At 45.8% G+C, this 16,936-nt stretch overlaps 1 protein-coding gene across 8 annotated transcripts in view; it reads left to right on the forward strand.

The window, feature by feature from the left end:
• MTA3 (metastasis associated 1 family member 3) overlaps positions 1-10,514 on the forward strand; it is a 221,566-nt gene extending 211,052 nt beyond the window's left edge. For 7 of the 8 annotated variants that reach the window (XM_040496630.1, XM_040496628.1, XM_040496629.1 and 4 more), the window contains one exon: positions 6,861-10,514. In XM_040496630.1, the coding sequence (XP_040352564.1) occupies positions 6,861-6,886 (26 nt within the window). In that variant the 3' untranslated portion in view covers positions 6,887-10,514. Of the gene's footprint in view, positions 1-5,998; positions 6,073-6,860 lie in introns of all 8 variants that reach the window. The other variant, XR_005797288.1, reaches the window with a different exon arrangement.
• The last annotated feature ends 6,422 nt before the right edge of the window (positions 10,515-16,936 follow it).

Consider the following 16,936-nt stretch of genomic DNA (forward strand, 5'->3'; position numbering starts at 1 on the left):
CTCTATACCCAACATGCAGCTGGAACTCATGACCCAGAGATCAAGTGATATGCTCAACTGACTGAGCCAAGCACACGTCCCTCTTCTACAGTATTGGATCTGCTATTATCCCATCTAACAAATTATTCATTTCAGATTTTGTATTTTTCAGTTTTAGAATTTCCTTTTAGTTTTTTTTATATTTCTCCTAAAATACACCATCTTGTTACCCATTACGTTCATCTTTTTTTTTAACGTTTATTTATTCATTTATTTATTTATTTTAATTTAATTTTTTAAATTTACATACAAATTAGTTAGTATATAGTGCAACAATGATTTCAGGAGTAGATTCCTTAATGCCCCTTACCCATTTAGCCCATCCCCCCTACCATAACCCCTCCAGTAACCCTCTGTTTGTTCTCCATATTTAAGAGTCTCTTATGTTTTGTCCCCCTCCCTGTTTTTATATTATTTTTGCTTCCCTTCCCTTATATTCATCTGTTCTGTGTCTTAAAGTCCTCATGAGTGAAGTCATATGATATTTGTCTTTCTTTGACTAATTTCGCTTAGCATAATACCCTCTAGTTCCATCCATGTAGTTGCAAATGGCAAGATTTCATTCTTTTTGATTGCTGAGTAATACTCCATTGTGTGTGTGTGTGTGTGTGTGTGTGTGTGTATCTTCTTTATCCATTCATCCATCAGTGGACATTTGGGCTCTTTCCATACTTTGGCTATTGTTGATAGTGCTGCTATAAACATGGGGGTGCAGGGGCACCTGGGTGGCGCAGTCGGTTAAGCGTCCGACTTCAGCCAGGTCACGATCTCGCGGTCCGTGAGTTCGAGCCCCGCGTCAGGCTCTGGGCTGATGGTTCGGAGCCTGGAGCCTGTTTCCGATTCTGTGTCTCCCTCTCTCTCTGCCCCTTCCCCGTTCATGCTCTGTCTCTCTCTGTCCCAAAAATAAATAAAAACGTTGAATAAATAAATAAATAAATAAATAAACAAACAAACAAACATGGGGGTGCATGTGTCCCTTCGGAACAGCACACCTGTATCCCTTGGATAAATACTTAGTAGTGCCATTGCTGTGTCTAGGGTAGTTCTATTTTTAATTTTTTGAGGAACCTCCATACTGTTTTCCAGAGTGACTGCACCAGCTTGCATTCCCACCAACAATGCAAAAGAGATCCTCTTTTCCCGCATCCTCACCAACATCTGTTGTTGCCTGAGTTGTTAATGTTAGCCATTGTGACAGGTGTAAGGTGGTTCTCATTGTGGTTTTGATTTGTATTTCCATGATGATGAGTGATGTTGAGCATTTTTTCATGTGTCGGTTGGCCATCTGGATGTCTTCTTTGGAGAAATGTCTATTCATGTCTTTTGCCCACTCATTCACTGGTTTGTTTTTTGGGTGTTGAGTTTGATAAGTTCTTTATAGATTTTGGATACTAACCCTTTATCTGATATGTCGTTTGCAAATATCTTCTCCCATTCTGTTGGTTGCCTTTTAGTTTTGCTGATTGTTTCCTTCGCTGTGCAGAAGCTTTTTATTTTGATGAAGTCCCAGTAGTTCATTTTTGCTTTTGTTTCCCTTGCCTCCGGAGACGTGTTGAGTAAGAAGTTGCTGTGGCCAAGGTCAAAGAAGGGTTTGCCTGCTTTCTCCTTGAGGATTTTGATGGCGTCCTGTCTCACATTTAGGTCTTTCATCCATTTGAGTTTATTTTTGTGTATGGTGTAAGAAATTGGTCCAGGTTCATTCTGCAGGTCGCTGTACATTCATCTTTTTTTTTATAGATTATTTTTCTCTTTGTTTTTGGCTAAAGATTATTTATTTATTTATTTTGAGAGAGAGAGAGTGTGCACACACAAACATGAGAGAGAGAGAGAGGGAGAGAGATAATCCCAAGCAGGCTCCATGCTATCAGCACAGAGCTCAATGAGAGGCTCAAACCCACCATGAGATTATGACCTGAACCAAAACTAAGATCCAGACACTTAACCAACCAAGCCACCCAGGTGTCCCTATAGATTCTTTAACAAACTTATAGAGAATATTTTCTTTTTTTATGGTTTTAAATAATTATCTATTAACATTTTTTTCAATATCTATTTATTTTTGAGAGAGAGAAAGAGTATGAGCAGGGGTGGGCAGAAGGAGAGGGAGACACAGAATCCAAAGCAGGCTTCAGGCTCTGAGCTGTCTGCACAGAGCTTGATGTGGGGCTCGAACTCACAAACCATGAGATCATGACCTGAGTGGAAGCTGGACACTTAGCCAAATGAGCCACCCAAGTGCCCAACAATCATCTATTTTTTTATGTTTTTTTTAAAAGTTTTAAAAATGTATTTTGAGAGAAAGAGAGAGCAGGGGAAGGGCAGAAAGGGAGAGAGGATCCCAAGCAGACTCCTCCCTGTCAGCTCAGAGCCTGAGGCGGGGCTCAAACTCTTAAACTGTGAGATCATGAACTGAGCTGAAATCCAGAGTCAGATGCTTAACTGACTGAGCCACCCAAGTGCCCCTATAGTGAATATTTTATATCCATATCTGCTAATTCTAACATCTGAATCATTCATTAGTCATTTTCTACTAACTGTATTTTCTTTTGGTGGGTTGATCAGGCTATTAGTTTTTAATGAATACTGGTCAGTGTGGATGATAAGTTTTAGAGACTCCGGATTCTGTTATTTTCCACTGCAGAGTGTTGCGTTTTGTTCTAGCAAGCAATTAAGTTGGCAGGTCACTTTGATTCTATGCAGTCTGGTTTGCTTGTTTGTTTGTTTGTTTGTTTGTTTATATTATTATTATTTTTAAAATATAATTGTCAAATTTGTTTCCATACAACACCCAGTGCTCATCCCAAAAAATGTCCTCCTCAACGCCCATCACCCACTTTCCCCTCTCCCCCACCCCCCATCAACCCTCAGTTTGTTGTCAGTATCCAAGAGTCTCTTCTGGTTTTATGCAGGCTTGGTTTAAAGCTTTAATAGGTCTGGTCTATTTCAGTTTTGCTCTGAGTTCCATGAGATTTCAACAGAAAGACCAAGTTGTTTGCACAGCCCTTCCCACTTGTCAGAACTTGAACTCCAAACTCTGTCTTCCCAGTACTAGACAGCTGCTGAGGTTGCTGCTCAGCCTTTGTTAGCCTTCCAGCTGATGTTTCCATCTGGGCTTCTTAGGGCCCCACCTCACAATTGCACAGTTCCAGAATCAGCCAATGATTTGAGGGGGATTTGTATGTAGATATGGCAGCTTCCCTTTCCCTGTCCTCTTCCTTTCCAGGACCTCCTCCTGTATTTCCAGCTGTATTGGCAGCCTCAAACTCTGAACTCTCCCTGATTCTTCAGCCCGCTTAGATTGCAGTTTTCTGATTGAGCCATTTCCCTTTTGTACTGGAAAACGTGCCCACAAAGGAAAAGCCAGTTAAGAGTGGATCTCCCCTAATCTCACTTTTTTTTTTCAAGGATCATATGCCCTCCAGTTTTTGCCTGATTTTTGGTTGCTCTCCAGAATCTTCAAGGAGTTTTTTTTTAAATATTTTATCCAAAGTTTGTTACTATTATTGGCTGGAGGGTTAATCTAATACAAATTAGCCCACCATTATAGAATGCAGAATTCTTCAGTAGGTTCCCTGCCAGCTCCCCTTGGCTCTCTCATGTTTGTTTGCTTGTTTATTTTTTTGATAGCATACTGTTTGTGTTTCATGGATACTGTATCTTTTTTTACTCCTCTGAGGATATTTATAGCATTTTCTGTTTTTTAAGTTTTCTTCTCCATGAATAGTCTGTTTCTTCCAATTTTAATTCTTCTCTTTGTTCTTTGTTTTGGCCTCTGACGTTTATGTTGCAGGTTTTTCCCTGGTGACCTGTGGTTGTCTACGAATGTTTAAGAGTAGGGGAATAGAATCAGATTGAAAGCTCTGTGCTCTGCTTATGGGGGGAGATTGTAGTACACTTCCCAGTATGGTGATCAGGCTGGACCGTTTGTTCGGTGACTCAAATGCCACTATCTCATAGGCTGGTCTCATAGGCTGGTCACATTTCCCAGAGAAGATTCTTCCTATCTATCTTAGCCCATTTGGGCTGCTATAACAAAATACTGTGGATGGATCACCTTCAAATAACATAAATGTAGTTCTCACAGTTCTAGAGGCTGGGAAGTCCAAGATCAGGGTGCTGACATGGTTGAGTTCTGGTGAAAGCCCTTTTCTAGGTATCAGACTGCTGACTCCTCTCTGTGTCCTCACATGGTAGAAGGGGCTAGGGAGCTCTGTGGGGTCTCTTTTATAAGAGCCTTAATCCCACCCATGAGGATTACGCCCTCTGAGCACTTCCCGAAGGTTACCCCTCCCAATACCATCACATTGGTCATTAGGATTTCAAGATAGGAATTTTGTGGGGACACAAATGCCATACCATAGAACAGTCTCTCCCCCCAAAGTTGAAGGTTTAGCTGCATGCTTTCTGGGAGCTAAATGGGAAGAAGGCTGGAGGTCTCACCACCAATAGGCGTATGTTCACTTGATTCCTCAGGTTTGGAGTAGCCAGCCCTGCCCTCAACTGTGCTTGTTGCCTACTGTCCCCTAGGACTGAGACCCTCTGTCGGGTCCTCTTCAGAGGATACACACTCAGACTTGTGGGAGGCAGGCAGTTGCGTAGGGGTATGGAGTCAGGAGGGCTTCTCGGGGTCCAGCTGCTTCTCAAACAGCCTTCAACTGATCTCCCTGCTTCAGTATCTCTCCCTCACTGCCAGAGGTCTCTAGTGTTAATTCCTGAGCCACTTGAGGGCCCTTCAGACAAATCGGGTTCTTGGCTTTCCACACTGCCAGCTTCAGGTTTGGCTTTCTTGAGTGCATAGTCTGTTATCACTCGTTTATCTGCTTTGCAGCCTCCAAAGTTCTGATGGTGGCTTCTCCTCTGGGTTACAGAAGGGATGGAAATGAACTCAGAATCCAGCAGCTGGAAACCTTCAAGAAGGTTGCTTTCATTGCATTGGTTAGAGTGTAGAATCTCCAAGTCCGTGGACACGAAGTACTTCTGAATAGTTTAAACCGAGAGGGAAATGTTTGTAAAAAAACAAGTGCTTATGAATCAGGGTTAGTATAGACAGAAGTAGCAAATGTAGATTAATGCTTCTGAGAATGTATTTATAAGCAAAAAGGGGAAATGATTTGGGCTATATCATCTAGGAAGGAGACCTGAGAAGGAGTGTCCATTTTGTCCTGGAGCTCTGTGCTGTGCTGGGGCCTCTGTGTCTGGGCCCCGCATATGGCTCTTGTTCCTTGCTTCAAGGAAATGCGGTGGGACTCAGGAAGCTCTAAGCGCGGGGCAGTGAAGTGATAGCCTTGCAAGGGCAGATGGTAAGCACTGGGATTCTTCAGCCAGGAATGCAGAGAGGTGACATATCTCAAAACCACGGCCAGCGTGAAGAAGCCAGGTGTGAACCTAGATGCCAGTTTTGAAACTGAAGCAGGTAAGTTTGGCACAAATAAAAGAAAGCACAGTTCACCAAGTGGCTCTTCTTGCAGATGGCTTAATTCCACAGGGGCTGGACCAAAAAATGAATGACAGAGCACCCACCCCTCACCCCCTGCAAAAAGAGAGAGAGAGAGAGAGAGAGAGAGAGAGAGAGAGAGAGAGAGAGATTTCTAAGAAATATCAGAGGCTCTGACACATACATAACCCTTCACTTAGACACTGAAGAGGACAGTATGCTCTTACTGGGATGGATGGAAAATGGGGCAGCTTGGTGTAGTAGGGAAATCTTGACCTGTATTAAGAAGATATGGGTTCAAATCCTCAACTTACTCACTGTATGACCTCGAGCAAGTTCCCACCCTTTCTGATGCTCACAAGGTTCTGATGAAAGTTAAATCATGCAGTTATATATCCCATAGTAAGTTCAATAAGGCGAATGTTAGCCTGAGTCCTAAACTCAATTATCTGGGTTTTTATTTAACACATATTTGCCAAGCCCTATCAACTACCAGGCTGTGTACATATATCTCCCCTATTCTAGAAAGGCTCATGAAGTGAAGGCGCAGCTCTGCTCCATCCTGCAGACCTTCCTCAGGATGGCGGGAGGCTGTGAAGGTGAGCGTCCCTTGTCCTCTCCTGGTTGCAGAGTGGCATGTGATGGGAGAGCATGTCTGAGCACTTCCTTGGCTGGGGCACCTGGTCCCATCTCAGCAAACAACCCCCAGTGCCCTCCCAGCCACTTTCCTAATAACCAAGCAAAAGGTTTCACAACCTTGTGAGTGATACCAGATGATGATGATGTGGTTTACAGGCCACTTCTGCTTTTCGTTTACTTGTTTCTGTTGAGAGTCTCTAGATAACCCACCCTGGGAAGGAGAGTTAAAGATTTGGGGGGGAAGCAGAGGGGGGTGGGAAGGAGGGGTCGCTATGACACTGTGGGTGTTTGGGGTTCACTCCCCTCCCGTAGGAAAATGTGTTCCTAGCCTCTGAGTGCCCACATCACCGTGATGAATTATGGTGACTTCAGATCACGCTGTGTCTCCTCCAGGCTAATTGTGCTCCCCACTCCTCAGTATCTGCTCAGAGACGTTCCGCGATGTCGGTTTGATAAGCCCATCAGCACCTGCCTGGTATGCTGTATGCCTTGGCCGTGACCACCAAACCCGCCCATCCAAAACCCAGCTTTTAAGATGCTTCAGTGTCATTCACATATTTTCTCGGCCTCAATTGGACTTCCCTCCAGCCTTAAACTACCCTGTGAGCTTTTATTTGAATTAATGCCAGACCGCCTTTCCTTGAAGTCTGTGACACTGTTGGTGGGAAGGCTGATTCTGTCCTTGCTCGCGCCTGGCCTCCTCCATCAGAACTCTTTTAACTTTGACCCTGTCTCTCTCCTTCCCCAGAATTCACATGCTGCGTGTCGGACTGAGCTATCCCTGTTTCATCCTATAAGCCAAGACTCGCTACACTGTCCTGCTGATGTTCACAGTCGTGCCTGGGAAGGAGGCAGCCCCATTTCCAGTACATCTCAGTGGGAGACAGACACATGTGCCCCCTGGAGACTCGGTGGGGCAGGGGAAGAAACTGTGGGAGGACACGTCCCCAAAGCTGCATCTCCATGTGTGAATCCGTGTCACCTCGCTTTCCTCTCAGAGACCTCACTGTCCCACGGCGGGACCTGCCTGAAAATTGAGGGGACGAGGGAGCCCCTGCACCTCCTCCTTCTCTAGCCCTCTGCTCCTAGGCCCAGCGGCTCCTCGGGCAGCGGGGCTGCTGAGAGCTCAGATCTGCGGCTGCCCTGCATGTGTCTGCTCAGCCCTGTTGTAGGCACCACGAGGGTGTACAGGAGGGACATGGCATCTTTCTGAATGGATTTTTCTTAAGAAATGTGCCAGTGTTTATGCCGTTCATGATATCCCCCCATCCTTGCCGTTACTGTCACTTGGCTTTCTCTCAATAGGCTTCATCTTTATATTTTTTAACGGGGAAATTTTGCTCCCACCCCTGCATTCTATATTCGGCTCCCCCTCCTCCACCCTTCCTAGGTACAGAATTATGAGATTCTGACAGAAAAATAAGAAAATCGTTTTTGGTAAGCCTGTGAGCTCTTCATATCATGTGTTCTATTGTCAGAGAGAGGCTGGTGTCCTGCTTGGTTCTCCCTGGTCTCAGCTCCAGCAAGAGCAGGTGTTTAAACGGAGTCGAGCGTGTATATCACTGTGACAAGCCATTCGTGTACTGCCCTGTTCCCTTACAGCCCAGCCAGCCTCCAAGGACTTGCAGCCAGGTTGGTCCTTCCACGAGTCACAAATCACCCAGGTTTGTTTTAAGCAGACGGAATCTGTTTGGCCTATGAGGGTGAAGTGAGAGATCTGTGTGTGCAGGTGTGTATGTATGACCACGAGCCCCCCACCTTTCTGGCCCAGACAGTTCTGTGAACACATGTCCCTAGGCCCCGGGAGACGTGCCTGTGACCCGGTTTTCGCTGGCTTGGGCTCTTCCTGTCTGCCCTCAGCACCAGCCCTCGCTGGCACGGCAGGCTGGCCATTCTGCGGCTCTGTGCACACAGCTGCAGGGGCAGGAATAGCTTAGTGCCCCACACCCCCCCAGGCACATGAGTCTGGCCACTCCCTGTCCTCCATTTCAGGGACAGGCTGCAGGGCACAGGCTCACGGCACCGTGAAGGAAAACTGGAGTCTGGCCTTCCAGCTGTCCCCGGGGTCTGCAGCTGGATAAATGGCCAGACAGCCAGGTGGTTGCAGGACAGAATGACTACAATTGAGTTGACACTCTCCCCTGCCTCCACCCCCCCCCCCCCGGGCTCGGGATCCCAAGCAGAGTGCAGTATCGCTAAAATGACGACACTGTAGACATCCAGATCCTCAGAGGCTGGGTTCAGCTCAGCAAAGAGAACACAGTGGATGACGGCTGAAGGCGATGCCGAGAGATCGAGCTGCCTTTTCCCTCCAGTTCTGCAGCCAGCATGGCTTCTCTTCTAAGGGGCTGCTTCTCACCTTTGGCTTTTGCAAGGGTGACCTGGGGATGTTCTCACCACTACCAACTCTTGGAGCTGTTTTGGGTTGTGGCTTGGGGTCCCGATGGAAGGCCTGTGTCAGAGGTGTCCAGGGAGCAGGGCGGAGGTGATAGGCATCGCCCTCAGGGTTCCCTGCAGAGAAGCCCCCTCCAAAAAGCCCTGGGAGAAGAGGCAACTGGCACTCTGCCTCCCATGCCACATGGTGTGTTCTCTCTAAAGAAAGACATGGGAAGGCTGTCTTGTGTCCCGCCCTGGATTTATTGTCACACACGGACACAGAAGGTGCAATGGCTCCCTGGCCCTTACACGCACCTCTCCTGACCCATGTGATATGTGACTGTTGATTAGAGAAAAGTCTGCTGCCCATGACTCTGCTGCCAGCCTCCTTCTCTCTGCCTGTTGGGAGAGTCCCTCCTCACCCAGACCCAGGAGATTTGGAGTTGGGGGCCAAGCCTGGTCTGAAAGGAGAACAGAGAAGCCCACCCACCCCAGTTGTAGCTCCCATTTAGCTCTGGGACACATGCAGTTTGCATTGAGCCACATGTACCAAGAAAGCTCTTCACCTTGTAGTGAGAACTCCAGGTTCTGCAGCCCCATCCTCCTACAAAGAGGCCGTTGACGAAGATCTTACGTTCCCATTTCATCTCTGGAAAGTTCCCAGCATTCTGATTGAACACTCCAGGGACTGGAGGAACGACACCCAGGAGCCTCTAACCTTTGCCTTGGCCGTTCTGAGCAGTTGGTGCTGAGAGGGTTTCCCAGCCACCCCGTTCCTGGGGCCGGAGCGTCACCATTGAGCAGTGAGCTTGTGGGGTGGACATGCGGGATCCGTCTGCACGGCCACAGCAGACGTGCCCAGTGGCACTCGCTGTGCTGAGCCTGATCTGTGTTCCCTTGGTTGAAGACACAGAAGTTCACAAGCCATCTTCCCCCTCTGCCGTCACCACCTGCCCACTCCTAGAGATGGTGTCAAAGAGGGGGACAGACTGGTTTTCAGCCCGCCTCTCACAGCTGTACCTTGCCCACAGCCCTGTTTCTATCAGTCAGCGTCCAACCGGGGAAACAGAAGCCACTCCAAGTATTTAAACCAGAGGAGCTTTAATCCAGAGAACTGTTGAACACAGAAACAAGAAGAGCGGAGAGGCCGAACAGGAGAATGAGGGGCAGCCCAGAGGTGGAGAACGACAGCAGGAAACTGCCACCACCCGGAGCTGGTGGGACATGGGGAGAGGCTATGCTACCAGAGCACGGGGACTAGAGCCACTGGGAGGAACTGGGGCCCACAGAGGCCGATCTCGTGGGAGCTGGGGCCATGGGGAGGCATGGTCCCTGCCGGAAAAGTCCCCGCTCCCCAGGTGTGGGGGACAAATAGCCTGGCTTCTGCTTTCCTCGTGCTCTGTAGCTTCTTCAGGTGCCTCTCGTTAGTTAAACCCCACTGGAAGCCAGATGACCTGGGGTCCCAGGAGAAGCTCGCTGCAGTGGTCAGGCCCACCACTCAGAGCAGAGCGGGGGAGGTAGAGGAGAGGGTCTGAGGGCAAGCAGGCCGGGACGTGTGTGTCCTCCGTCTGCCCTGTGTCATGTCCAGCCTGGTGTTTACGTCCCCACGCTATCCTAAGACCCCGGTGAGGGTAGACAGAGGAGCTGCCCCTGTGGGGGGTTCATAGACTCTCACTCACCTAGAGAGGAGAATGCTTTTGGAAGGGAGGGGGGAAAGCCTTTATTCTTAACGGCTGTCCCTGTTTTCCTTTGGGGGAATTTACGCATTTAGCAATCCCACCTCACCATTCCCCTCAGGAAAGCCATGTCCTAGTTTTCTGTCCATGCCTCCCCTCCATTCCCTCTGTCCCCAATTTCTGATTTTCCCTGCCAGAGCACACTAGCCTGGACCATGCATCAGTGGTCATGAGTGTTTCCCCAGGATAATTCATTCAGAGCGTGATATTGCAGTGTGGACTGTCTGTCTGTAAGTAGATGCCGTCTACTGATCAGTTTGTATCGTGTTTCCAATAAATTTCTGGAGATTGTGCCTGGTTTTATGCTGTCCTTTGCTGGGATGGTGGCTCAGCCGGAAGGCTCAGTGTGCGCTCGCCCCAGCGCTCAGCATCAGGTGCTCCTTGTCTTGGGTTCCCTGGCCCCCTGCGTGGCTCACAGGCCAGGCTGGTTAGGCTGATTTGCCCCCAGCCACACTGAGACTCTCAGAGGCCTTTCCCCAGGGTCTGCATTTTCCTCTACTGTCTCATAAGCCACATCCTGAGGACATGAAGCTAGGTCACTCCAGGAGGTGGCCGTTGACCCCTATGTCCCCTGGGCCTGGAGGTATGAGGAGAAACCTTCCCCATCAACCACTCCTGCACTGCTGTGCCCAGTGCTGGGTTGTGGGGCTGTGTGCTGGGCCCCCGTGTGAGAAGAAGGCTACCGAGCAGGTGACATGGACCCAGGAGCTGCACGTTACACAGATGGAAGTCCAGCACCTTCTTCTCAGGTCTGTAAGTAGAAGAGAAATGTCTGAGTTTTGTTAAAGGGACAGGGAGCCTGATCCAAATGCCTGGCATTCTCCACTGTTTCCTGAGTGCCGAAACCTGCTTTGTAGAAATGATTCTCTATTGTGCATTTTATTGCTTCAAACCTGTTTGACTGCAGTGTAGATTCTGTGTCAGGTGCTGTGCTAGGAGCCACTGTAGATTCACTCAAGGACCCCTTCAGCCCCTGTCTGTGAAGTGCACCTATTCTTTGCCGAGATTTGTGAGAGATTTTTTAAAAAGAGAGAGAGGGACACCGAGTTTCTTTCCAGGGTTTCACGAGAGAAGCAAGACTGACACCTACAAGGTTACCAGAGACCAGAAGCCTGGTAATTAAGGCTGTGTCTATTCTTGCAGGAATTCTGGGATAGAGGGCTCAGTAAGGCAGGACTAGTGGTCAGGGAAGGTTTGTGGGAGCAGGGGGACCCCTCAAGATGGAGCACAGTAGCCCTGAGAAGTTTCTTTTTTCATTTGTCTCAAGTGTGTTCACAATTGCTCACTGCAGTATTTTTATGCTGACTGCCTTAAAATCCTCGTTAGACAATTCTGATACCTGTGGCATCGCAGTGTTAACAGTACGTTGTCTTTTCTCACTCCAGCTGAGATTTTCCTGGTTCATGGTATGTTCGTTGAGTGGTTTTGATTGAAACCGAGAGGTCTTGGGTATATTCTCTATGAAACTCTAGGGCTTATTTCAGTCTTCTGTTTTAGCAGGCCTTGTGTGAGACTGGGGGACCTGCTTTGTTACCGCTAGAAGAAATGCAGGCCTGGGATCTCCACTGAGCTTTCACAGACCCTGGGGTCAGAGAGAGGCTAGGTGTTTTGTTTCCTTTGCAAAGTTTTCTTTTTCTTTCTTTTTTTCTCTCTCTTTTTTTTAATTGAGACGTAATTAATATATAACACTGTATTTGTTTTAGATGTACAACACAATCATTTCATATATATAATATCAAAATAGCCAACACCACACATAGTTACAAGTTTGTTTGTTTCTTTATGGGAACTTTTAAGACTTACTCTCTTGGTAAATTTCAAAGTCTGTCTGACTTCTTTCAGTTAGCGTAATGCCCTCAAGGTCCATCCATGTTCTCACAAATGGCAACATGTCCTTCTTTTTTATGGCTAAATAATATTCCTGTATGTGCCTGTGTGTTCACACCCCGCGTTTTCTTTATCCATTCATCTCTCAGTAGAGACTTCAGTTGTTTCCATGACTTGGATATTGTAAATCGTGCTGCAGTGAACATAGGGGTGCAGATATTCTTTTTGAGATAGTGATTTTGTTTTCTTCAGATAAATATCCAGAAGTGGAATTACTGGATCTTATGGTAGTTGTATTTTTCCTTTTAATTGTTTTCATTTTCATGCATCTCTAAGTATTGTCTTATCTTATGATTTCTTCTTGATCCATTGGTTGCTTAAAAGTGTATTTAATTTCCACAGTTTCATGAATTTTCCAGTTTTGCTTTTGTTATTGATTTATTTTTTAATTATTTGATTGGCTACAGCTTAACAGGCTACTTGGCTGTTTGTGATTCATTGTCCCTAGTGGTTGTTTTTTCTTTCCTTTTTCCCTTTTTTCTTTCTTTCTTTCTTTCTTTCTGTCCTTTCTTTCTTTCTGTCTTTCAGACAGAGAATGAGCAAGCAGGGGAGGGGCAGAAGGAAAGAGAGAGAGAATCTCAAGCAGGAGATTCAGTGTGGAGCCCAACACGGGGCTCAATCTCACGACCCTGTGACCATGACCTGAGCCAAAATCAAGAGTCGGATGCTTAACCGACTGAGCAACTCAGGTGCCCCTGTTATTGATTTCTAACTTCATCCTGTTGTAGATAAAGATACTTTTTATGATTTCTGTCTTTTTAAGTTGAGACTTAATCTACGGCCTAACATATGCTCTATCTTGGAAAATGTTCCATGTACTTGAGAAGAACGTGTTTTCTGTTGTTGTTGAGTGGAGTGTTCTGTACGTGTCAGCTAGACCTAGATGGTTTATTGTGGTGAGTTCTGTTTCCTTACTTATTTCTGTGTGGTTGTTCTACCCATTATTCAGAGTGGGGTACTGAAGTCTTTATGGCTATGGAACTGTCTTTCTCACCCTTAAATTCTGTCCAGCTGTGCTTTATATATTGTGATGGTCTGTCATTAAGTGCATGTATGATTGTAATTGTTTTATCATCTTGCTGTATAGAATCTTTTGTCAATATATGGTATCCTTCTTTGTCTTTTTTGATTTAAAAGCTATTTTGTCTGGTATTAATATAGCCCTCTCTTTTGGTTACTATTTGCATGAAATATCTTTTCCCATTCTTCCACTTTCAACCTGTTTGTGACTTTGGATCTCAAGTGAGTCTCTTGTAGATAGCACATAGTTGGATCATATGTTTTTATCCATTCTGCCAATCTCTGTCTTTTAATTGATGAGTTTAATCCATTTACATTTAAAGCAATTACTGATAAGGGGGGACTTACTTCTGTCATTGTGCTATTTGTTTGCTGTATGCACTATAGCTTTTTATGTTTCTCATTCCTACATTACTGTCATTTTTTGTCTTTTGTTAATTTTTTGGTAGTGAAGGGTTTAAATTCCTTTTGTGTGTATTCTATAGTTATTTTCTTTGTGGTTACCATGGGGATTGCACTTAACATGCTAAAGTTATAACTCTAATTTGAATTTAAACCAGCTTAACTTCAATAACGTACCAAAAACTCTCTTCCTTTATAGCTCTATCCCTACCCCTTTTGGTTGTTGATATCACAGTATTACATTTTTATACATTGTGTGCCCAAAACCATAAATTAATGATTCTTTTAAATGCATTAAATTATGGGGGCGCCTGGGTGGCTCAGTCGGTTGAGCGTCCGACTTCGGCTCAGGTCACGATCTCACAGTCCGTGATTTCGAGCCCCGCGTCGGGCTCTGGGCTGATGGCTCAGAGCCTGGAGCCTGCTTCCGATTCTGTGTCTCCCTCTCTCTCTGCCCCTCCCCCGTTCGTGCTCTGTCTCTCTCTGTCTCAAAAATAAATAAAAATGTTAAAAAAAAATTTTAATAAATGCATTAAATTATGTGGAAAAAAAGATTTGGAGTTAGAACCCAAAGTTATAGTAATATTAGCTTTTATACTAATCATTGTTTTTCTTTCAATGTATTAGTCTTTTAAATCATGTAGAAGGCAAACAAAAGTACAATTACAAACCGTTGTTATAATAACACTACATTTAATACGTACCTATGTATTTACCTTTATTGAAATCTTTACTTCTACATGTGGCTTCAACTTACTGTTTAGTGTCCTGTGATTTCAACTTGTGAAACTCCCTTCATCATGTCTTGGTGGGCAGGTCTTGTGGTTACAAACTCCCTTTCAATTTTTGCCTCACTGGAAATTTCTTGCTTTCTTCCTCACTTTTGAAGGACAAGTTGCCACACACAACGTTCTTGATTGGCAGATTTTTCTTTTAGTACTTTGAATATATTGGTCCACTGCCTTCTGGCCTCCAAAGCTTTTGATGGGAAATCTGCTTATTATCTTAATGAGCCCCCTTGCATGTGATGATTCACTCCTCTGTTACTGCTTTTTATTTATTTATTTATTTATTTATTTATTTATTTATTTATTTATTTAATGTTTATTCATTTTTGAGACAGAGACAGAGCATGAACGGGGGAGGGCCAGAGAGAGGGAGACACAGAATCGGAAACAGGCTCCAGGCTCTGAGCTGTCAGCACAGAGCCTGACGTGGTGCTCGAACGCACAGACCGCAAGATCATGACCTGAGCTGAAGTCAGACGCTTAACCGACTGAGCCACCCAGGCACCCCTGTTACTGCTTTTTAAATGCTCTCTTTGTCCTTTGTCTTTTGCAGTTTGCTTCTAATATGTGTCAGTGCAGGTGGGTCTCTGAGTTTATCTTTTTTGGAGTTCATTGAGCTTTGCCTCATGAAGGATTAGCTGAATTGTTTTGTCCCCCACTGATTAATGGTAACAATATGCTTTTTAACCAAACTTTGGTTAAGATGCTCTCCTTCCCATAGGCCCCTGAACTTTGGCCCACCTTCAGCCTGAGCGAGCACACAAACCCTGGCCTCAGGGTGAAATAGGCTGGCCTCAGGGTAAAACACTCTGATTTACTATCCTATCATGCCTTTCATCTCACTTCCTGACACTCATTCTTTTCTATAAAAGAAAAGCTCTTTTTGCCTAACTCAACATGACACATGCAGGTCTTAGGGTTCTCCCTGTTGCAGTAGTCAAATATGCCGGCCCTCACCCCTCCTTGCAAGTGTCCACCCTCCACTGCCGCCCTCGTAGTAATCCTTCAGATAAAATCTCTCCTTACTAAATCTGGATTTGATCTTTCCTTTGACACCAAGAATATGTTAAGAATATCAAGGAAAGAGACTCTGTAAATTTGGATTAGGTCATAAATGCCTATGTATTAATAAAACCCCACGATAAGCAATGTGAATCTCTAATCAAAAACCACTGGGGGCACCTGGGTGGCGCAGTCGGTTAAGCGTCCGACTTCAGCCAGGTCATGATCTCGCGGTCCGTGAGTTCCAGCCCCGCGTCGGGCTCTGGGCTGATGGCTCGGAGCCTGGAGCCTGTTTCCGATTCTGTGTCTCCCTCTCTCTCTGCCCCTCCCCCGTTCATGCTCTGTCTCTCTCTGTCCCAAAAATAAATAAACGTTGAAAACAAAAAAAACAAAAAAACAAAAAACAAAAAAAAACCACTGGCCTGGGGCGCCTGAGTGGCTCAGTCGTTTAAGCCTCTGACTTTGGCTCAGGTCATGATCTTGCTGTTCATGTGTTCAAGCCCCGCATTAGGCTCTGTGCTGACGGCTTGGACCCCAGAGCCTGCTTCAGATTCTGTGTCTCCCTGTATCTCTGCCCCTCCCCTGCTGGCGCTCTGTCTTTCTCTCTCTCAAAAATAAATAAACATAAAAAAAAATTTTAAAAACCACTGGCCTGGGGCACTTGGGTGGCTCAGTCAGTTAAGCATCTGACTCTTGATTTCAGCTCAGGTCATGATCTCATGGTTCGTGGGTTCGAGGCCTGTGTCAAGCTCTGCACTAGCACAGAGCCTGCTTGGGATCCTCTCTCTCCCACTCTGTCCCTTCCCAGCTTGTGCTCTCTCTCTTTCAAAATAAATAAATAAAACTTAAAAAACAAAAAACACACTGGCCTACAAGGTACTAGATTTGAATCAAAGAAGTAAAGGGGCGCCTGGATGGCTCAGTTGGTTAACCCTCCGACTTCAGCTCAGGTCACGATCTCACAGTGAGTTCCAGCCCCGCGTCGGGCTCTGGGCTGACGGCTCAGAGCCTGGAGCCTGCTTCCGATTCTGTGTCTCCCTCTTTCTCTGCCGCTCCCCAGTTCATGCTCTGTCTCTCTCTGTCTCAAAAACAAATAAACGTTAAAAAAAAAAATTTGAATCGAAGTAAAGTTGCAACCAAGTTAACAATTTAAAAACTAACAAATTGGGGCGCCTGGATTCCTCGGTCGGTTGAGTGGCTGACTTTGGCTCAGGCCATGATCTCGCGGTCTGTGGGTTCAAGACCCGCGTCGGGCTCTGTGCTGACATTTCAGAGCCTGGAGCCTGCTTGGGATTCTGTGTCTCCCTCTCTCTCTGCCCCTCCCCTGCTCAAGTTCTGTCTCTCTCTCTCTCTCTCTCTCTCTCTCTCTCTCTCTCTCTCTCCCTCTCTCTCTCTCTCTCTCTCTGTCAAAAATAAACATTAAAAAATAATAAAAAATAATAAAAATAAAAACTAACAAATTATGATTAATAACACTAACCTGTTTTTGTCTAATATCAGGCAAAGCAGCACTAGGACTCTGATAAATGGAAACCTGTCATAGACAGTTAGGGCACTGACAGTTCTCTAGAACTTCCTGTACAGCATACAATTTATGAAAATCTTATGTTAAT

The sequence above is a fragment of the Herpailurus yagouaroundi genome, unplaced genomic scaffold, assembly GCF_014898765.1.
Source record: "Herpailurus yagouaroundi ecotype Mexico unplaced genomic scaffold, PumYag 188, whole genome shotgun sequence".
Lineage (NCBI taxonomy): Eukaryota > Metazoa > Chordata > Mammalia > Carnivora > Felidae > Herpailurus > Herpailurus yagouaroundi.